Source organism: Nannospalax galili, unplaced genomic scaffold (genome assembly GCF_000622305.1).
Source record: "Nannospalax galili isolate Female #2095 unplaced genomic scaffold, S.galili_v1.0 scaffold233, whole genome shotgun sequence".
Lineage (NCBI taxonomy): Eukaryota > Metazoa > Chordata > Mammalia > Rodentia > Spalacidae > Nannospalax > Nannospalax galili.
Window position 1 is genome coordinate 1,628,947 of NW_008333818.1, and position 8,239 is coordinate 1,637,185.

Here is an 8,239-nt window from a genome sequence, read left to right on the forward strand (position 1 = left end):
TATATATATATATATATATTATTCTAGGGGATCCCAACAGACAGCTAACTGTTTAGCAAATAAACCTTTAAACCTTTCCTTGTGCAAGAGTGAGTGGTCTAAACATACTGATAAATATAATGATCCTCTGGGTATGAGACTTAAAAATGTCTCCTGAGGGCAGAACTTTCAAGGCCCCTGGATGGTGATTCACGTAGTCATGGAGATAAAATAGCTTTAAGTGAGCATATATGTTAACCTCTAGAAATTGTGAAATGGGCAGAAACTGTTTTCTGGACACAGAAAGGCAGTTACACGTATGAAGTCACAGAAGTGTGACAACATTCACAAGACCCACAAAAGCTCAAACCAGACAAAAATCCCAGTGTGGAGAAGGGAGATTGGCTGAGCCCACTTTTTCCCTAAGGATGTGGCCTTGGCTGTGAGACAATGATGCTCCAGGGAATATCCACACCTAAGACTATTTGAGCAAGATAAATTAGACTTTATAGATTAAAAAAAAAACATAAAAAGAAGACACAAAGTTGGGTGGGTTGGAAGGTGGAGGTGGATCTGGGAGGACATGGGGGTGTTTGATGTGATCACAATACATATTTTGTATGAAATTCTCAAAAAATTAATAAAAATATTTTTTTAATATATCAGTCCAACCTAAAACGTAGTGAAGTTATTCTACATCCTGTAGTATCAGTATTTGGCCAAGATTTCTTAATGCAAAAATTAAAAAACACATCAGTCTCATACTACACAAATTTGTTTCCACATCTAATAAATGAAACCATTATATGTCAACCAAATGATTGTTTTTTAAATAAATTTCTTTGTGATTATCAGTAAACATTTGACTTGTATACCTATTAAATACACTTATATATTTAATATAAGGGTCATGCTAAAATTTCTTGGGAGATAAGGGATGGTAGATGGAAAAAGTTTAAGCCCTGTGTAGGAATGACTTTTACAATATGGGCATAATCTGGGGGCTGGAGAGATGGCTCAGCAGTTAAGAGTACCGGCTTCTCTTGCAGAGGACCCAGGTTCAGTTCCCAGCACCCACGTGGCAGCTGACTACTGTCTGTAACTCTGTTTCCAAAGGAATCTGACACCCTCTTTGAACTCTGTAGGTGTTGCATGACATGGGTGAAATTATACACTCATACACATGAAATAAAAATAATAAATAAAATATTTAAAAAATAAAAACAATATGAACATAATCAAGACTGTTACCTGACCTACCAAACCAATGTTACTGTTTATAATGTAAACAAGTTCACTGATCCATGTGCTCCTCTTGCCCTTCAGAACCCCTCCTTGCCCTCCACCCAAGGCACTATAAGATAGAGTATGAATGTGTGTGTGCATGTTCTACCTACCAAAGTGCTGAAAGAAATGTGCTTTTCTAGGTTCAAACAGTAAGAAAAAATCTGTTTGTTGTCGTATGTGTGATATTCTAGGCCTGGGGATCAAAGGGCAAAGTTCTCTGCTAGGATAAGGGTGGATCCTCACTTTTACCTCCCCATTTAATGCTGGGCATACTGTTTCAGTATAAGAATGCGCTAAGCCCTGCTGGGGAGTCCAGTTCTAAGAGACATCTGAAGGAATGAGTGCTCGACAGTTCAGGTCCACTCTTGGCCTTCTGAATGCCAAGTGTCAGACTATTTATTTTTTAAGCATCTCCATAATGTGGCTTACAAATGCTACAGTCCTGCTCCAGGCTGCTCAGTAATTGTATAATGACAAGAAATGCAGTTTCCACGGCAATAGAGACAGAAGCTTTGTATAAGTCCAACAGCATAGGCCCCCTCAATAAAGTGCTGGACTTGTTGCTCTACTCTGCAGGAAGTCTGAACTCTCAGTAGCAGGAACCAGCACTAAGCCCTTAATATGATAACTTTCTCCAAGGAGACTTTGATGGTTGAACTTCATTGTCAAATAGAAGGGATTCAAACTCATCATTAAAAACACTCCTTTGTGTGGTGTCTATAAGCATGCTTACAGAAAAGTTTAACTGAGCGGGGAAGGCCCACCTTAAATGTAGGCAGCACCATCCAATGATCTGGGGACTCAGACTGCATAGAAGGGAAAAAGTAAATTGAGCACCAACATGCATCTCTGCCCCTTGACCGTGGACGTAACGTGAGCAGCAACTTCTTGCTTGTGCCACGATACCACTGCTGTGAAAGACTATATTCCCTCAAATCATTTTCCAAGATAAACCCTTTCTTCATTAAGTTGCTTCCTGCCAGGTATTTGGTTACAGCAAGAAAAATAAAAATATTTATTTTATGTAATGACAGAATTACGTCCAATTCCACTCACCCTGTCTATTTAGGGAAATGATTTATTATGACTGCAAATGCTATGTGTTTCAAAGAGAGATTTCCTCTTCCTGTCCACAATACCTTGGTGATTACCTTTATGGTGGGCTATCAAAGCAATTGATTTGTTGAAAGCCTTCCTGAACAGCATCATAACAAGTTCAGTTAACTTTCACAGTGAAGGAAGTAACTGTGGGCACGTGACCAAGGGCTTCACTGGGTCTTACACTAGATTTCTCAGAAACTGTCATCTTGATATGAACAGTGAGCTGACACACAGCTGTAAGGCATTGGATTGTTGACAAGACCCTGGCAGGATTCTATCCTCCACAATACCTTGTGATAATGGTATAAACTTTCTCTGATAGGAAGACTTCACAGACTCATTTCCATCTACAGAGGCTGAGAAAACTAGAGCTAGTCTTCTGCTTTTACACAGCTTTATCCTTTCCTTGAGGGTAGGACCAGATAGTACCAAAGAGGGAAAATATTAAGAAGTAAGATTTGCTGTCATTATCCCTTATCCATTCTTTTTCCAGAAGCCCCAGGGCTTCTGCATCCCTAATGCAATTGCCTACACATTTCCAGATCTGTGCTCAGTGGTGAAAGGAATTAATGTCAAGACTTTATTTCACTACCAAATAATAACTAAGAATAACATTTCCCTCTGCCTCTTGAATGTTTGAAGACTGGAGCAAAATCAAAGTTCATAAAACTACAACAGATCTGCATATGGGGTAGCTGTAATAGTTATATGGTCCAAGGTGTACAATTTTATATCTTTTTACTTATGAAAGTATTACCTATTCTTCCTTAATATCTGAAGATCTCAGACACCGAAATAGGAAAGTTAATCCTCTGTGGACTCAAGAACAGTGCATGGCTTCTTCCTGTCTCTATAGGAACCAGGACAATGCAAAGAGACCTATTTTCTCTTGCACTACAAAAGATTCTCATGACAATTGGGAAGTGATCTGTGGAGGTGATAAATTCATAAAGCCTTTCCTACCAAAAGACAACTTGAAGAGTGAAGATCCTTCCTTGTCAGTTCAGAGACAAACAGCAAGCCTTCCAGTACCATCACTGAACTCAGACACACTGAGAAAATGTTTGCATTTTCTGCATGAAGTTGTACCAGGATCTGTGTACAGCCTCAATCCCTAAATACCCGGCTTCCTAATTGTCTTGGTAAGTTCTGGTGAAATGCAATGTCATTTTCATTGTTTGCTTTTATTGCCACAAAAAGTACATGTCTACTCTCTAGTGCAAAGATTTTTCTTTGAAAGTTACAGATAATAAGATAATCTAAGTAAAATATATAAACATTTATCAGTATATTATAAATGTTAATATATTAGTTTGTTACTATAATCAATATATCAATGGTTAATTGTGACTGATAGCTACTTTTGTAGGAAGAAGAGTTTGCATGTATAAATGACTTCCTGGAAAAAATTATTATGAACCAATTAAGTTAATACTTTATTTTTCAAACTAGCCTTAGAGTGTCATCTATAGAAATCAGCCAAATAAATAGGTATAGACATGTTTATTTATTCTTCACAACCTTATTATGATGCCACACAGAGTCTGAGGGGTGAATAGGAGCATGGAGTTTAATTATTGATAGCTCTGTCCTAAGAGCATGGTTATGTAAATAGTAGGAAATCAATAAATACCCTAGATTATTTTATTTTCACCAGCCTGAGCATGCACTTACCTCTCCAACAGTGGCAGGAGAGGTCCAACATAAGTGGGGTAATATTTTGATGCATTTGTGCACTCTTATATGTATTATGGCTATTTAAATTGAGGATTATTACTCATTTCCGCTATACCCAGATAAGTGGATTTTACATAAGAGGATAAAATGCTTGCAGCTGGGGAAACAGAGTGCTGTGCTCACATTTTTACTGTGGAGTCAGAGTTAGAAAGGTGATATAGTTCAGTTGGGCAATAGAGACCTTTACTGCAACATTTTTCACAGAAAATGAGCCATTGCAAATCACCTGTAGAGATGGTGTCTAGCACTATATCTAGAATATTTGTCAATATTAAAGTCAAAAACCAACATTACTAATCTTGTAGTCATGTCTGAAAAATAGCACAGCAAAAATCCAGTCATGTACAAAAAAATGCTCATCTAAATGTTGATTGTAAAGATCAAAATAACAAAAAGACTTTAGGCTTAATATAAGCCTTTACACTTTGTGAGGTGTTTATTGTAGAAGTGGCCCGTGATGCAGAAGTGGAAAATGTGTGCCAGAGCCATGGCAAATGGTGATTTTGGTCAATAGTATATCTAACCTAGTTTTGTTGAGTTTTTATGCATTTCATATAATAGTTCTTAATCAAATTTAGACAGCCTCCCATCCACACCCCCATAGTTCCCCTCACTGGATTTAATGCATTCTGTCATATATGTTGTCTTATTTGATCAAGCATTTGTACACAGATGTCCTTCAGTGCAAGTTCATCCACTGGAGGCCTCCCCTTTTAATGAAGCCTTCCCACTCAATATTAAATTTAATGCAGTTCTGAATCAATTGGTTCATCATTTATGGTTCATTGTTTCTTGGTAAAAATAATAAAAAAATAACAAACAGAATTTATTTGGAAACTATGGGGTAGCCTATAAAATCAACAAACTTTTGATTTACATTAAAATGGCAGTAATATATTTATTTTAAAATTCTAGGTCCATTTAAAATATTACCAACAGCAAGTCAGCAAGAGTGACCTGAGTCACTGAACCCACATGAAAGTGGAAGGAGAGAACCAACTCCACCAAGTTGTCCTCTAACCTCCACACGTACACATGACAGGCACACCCACACAAACACATCATGCACACATGCATAATAATAATGATAATAAAATTTGAAAATATTAAAAGAAACGTGTATTTATCAAATGAAATCTTTAAATATCATTTAAAAACAAAAATTTATTGCCAACCTACAAAGGGTATCAGATGAGTTAGCAGGAATCTGTATTTAAAGTTGTCTCTTAAACCATGGTTATTAATTCAATTTTCTCTATCTCAGGGATATGGGAAACAACATGACATTGATCAAAGAATCCATCCTACTGGGATTTCCACTCAGTCAACGGATGCAGATGCTCCTCTTTGCCCTCTTCTCCCTGTTCTATGCCTTCACCCTGCTGGGAAATGGCACTATCCTGGGGCTTATCTGTCTGGGCCCAAGACTCCACACTCCCATGTATTTCTTCCTCTCCCATCTGGCCATTGTTGACATCGCCTATGCTTGTAATATGGTGCCCCAGATGCTGGTGAACCTCCTAGATCCTGTCAAGCCCATCTCCTTTGCCCGCTGCATGACACAGACCTTTCTCTTTTTGACATTTGCCATCACAGAATGTCTCCTCCTGGTGGTGATGTCCTATGATCGCTATGTAGCCATCTGCCACCCCCTCCAATATTCTGCCATCATGAACTGGAAGGTCTAGCACCATGGCTGCAACTTCGTGGATTGCTGGAGTCCTTCTGTCCTTGATTCATCTAGTGTTACTTCTACCTTTGCCCTTCTGTGTATCTCAGAAAGTGAACCACTTTTTCTGTGAAATCATGGCTGTTCTCAAACTTGCCTGTGCAGACACCCACCTCAATGAGAACATGGTCCTGGCTGGGGCAGCGTCTGTGCTCGTCGGACCGTTCTCCTCAGTTGTGGTCTCCTATGTGTATATCCTTGGTGCTACCCTGAAGATTCAGCCAGGGGAAGGTCAAAGAAAAGCCTTCTCCACCTGCTCCTCCCGCCTCTGTGTGGTTGGACTCTTTTATGGTACAGCCATTGTCATGTATGTTGGACCCAGATATGGGAGCCCAAAGGAGCAGAAGAAATACCTCTTCCTGTTTCACAGCCTGCTTAATCCCATACTCAATCCCCTCATCTACAGTCTTAGGAACTCGGATGTAAAGAATACTTTGAAGGGAGTGCTGGTGATGCAGAGAGTTTTGTAAGACATTTGCAGCATCGTAGTTAACAGTGAGAGAAAATGATCATCTCAAGAGCTTCTTAACCATTCAGAGCATAAGAATTACTTTATTTAGCATTGAGCTGTCTCATGCCCTACCATTGAATGAATGACTTGGTAGTTATGGGAGAAATCTAGGAATCTTTTATTTCAACTGTTATCAATAACAGATTGTAGCTGTTAGTCCAAACCATGACAAGGATGTGGAAGCCACAGTTTCAGAAAAGCACCTTTCAGAGCATCCTCTAGTCAGGATGCAGTGTCTTATCACTCAAACACCTCTGCTCCAAACACTAAGTTTTCCAGGGGACTTTAAAGCATCTTCTGTAGTATAATAAGATCACGAATAACTGCATATCTTGCCTAAATTTGTATTAACATCGTGAAAGCTATAAAATTTCCTTTAGTGAAAGAGCTCTATTTCAGATTTTAGAACCTCTGCTTTAGCCAAAATTGTTTGACCTTGTACCACTTTTTCCAGACACTTATCAACAGTTTTCTGGAGATCATGAACTTAACTAACTAATTGTGAGTATTTTGTGAATTCCCCCTTCTTCTGCCTCAGATCAACACATGTCAGAATCTAGTTGGTTACAGAAAGTGAGGAACTCTTTCTGTACCATTCAGTGTGAACCAGTATTCCTTGGTCAGCCTTTGGGGATGTCTTCATTCAATTCCAAATCTTTCAAATTTGAGATTTGAAAAAATGTGTGTGTGTGTGTGTGTGTGTGTGTGTGTGTGTGTAGGCTGGGGGTGTAGCTCAGTGATAGAGTACTTTCTTAGCATGTGTGAAGGCCTGGGTTCAATCTTCAATCTCCAACTCCTCAAAAAACTCTATGTGTGTCTGTGTGTGTGAGAGACAGAGAGACAGAAGCAGAGAGACAGACAGAGACAGAGGTAAAGAGATAGAGACAGAAAGGGAGACAGAGACAGAAATCAATATTCTGCATGAAATCATAAATTTTTGATTGAGTTTTAAAATACAACTGATTTTCCAGAGAAACCTAGAAAAATTTCAAAGCCCATGGTCTACACAGTTAAAAGCAGTGTCATCTTACTATGCTGTAGAAAACACATCATTTTGAAATGATTTATTTCCCTGATTTAAAGTTTGAGACAGCTACATCTGCTTTTAATTTCTTATCATCTTCAAATCTTTGACTTTTATGCCCCAACACAACTTTTATGACTGGAGGTCGTATAGTTGGATGCGGCACCACCTCCTACAGTAACTGCCTCCACAAATGTGCCCCTTTGTGACTAATGCCTTTTTCTCTTGTGTTAAGGTTCTTGATTTCCACTTTTTTGCTGATCCCCTGTTCCATAACGAAAGGAGGTTACATTACATATAAATGGCCAGTAGACACCAAGATTCTCCTGTGATCAGAAGCTATTATTTGGCATCCTTGTGTATGTTTGCTCTTATAGAGACCGGATGGAACTGGAACACAGGCTGCCCTGTGCTCAGAACTGGACAATGGCGACAAATGTTTCCCAAGTTTGTGTCATAACACCAGCAAGTGAGAAGTCACGCAGTAAGGAGCTAGTTTGCAAATTCCATGATTGATTGATAAAAAATTTTAAATATTTTTATATATTATTTTTAACATTTTTATTGAATTTTTGTGATTTCCATGCAATATAATTTGATGACATGTATATCCCCTCTCCCATCCACACCTCCCACATTACCCCCACACACACTCATTTCAGTGTGCTCTCTCTGTATTATGAAGCCTGTATAGTCTATCTTGAATCTCCGTATGTTCTCTAGTGTGGGTCCATCCACTGGAGCTTGCATAGGATTTGTGCATGCTGCCACCATTGCTGTGAGTTCATATGAGTGACCGATCAGCCATCTGGAGAACTCCACCCCCCATGGCCATCCACCACCTCTGGCTCTTACAATCTTTCCACCTCCT

At 38.9% G+C, this 8,239-nt stretch overlaps 1 protein-coding gene across 1 annotated transcript; it reads left to right on the forward strand.

The window, feature by feature from the left end:
* Positions 1-5,372: 5,372 nt before the first annotated feature.
* LOC103730437 (olfactory receptor 13-like) lies at positions 5,373-6,303 on the forward strand. Its single transcript, XM_008828654.1, is given in 2 exon segments — positions 5,373-5,788; positions 5,790-6,303. Coding segments are annotated over 2 exon segments (930 nt in total).
* The last annotated feature ends 1,936 nt before the right edge of the window (positions 6,304-8,239 follow it).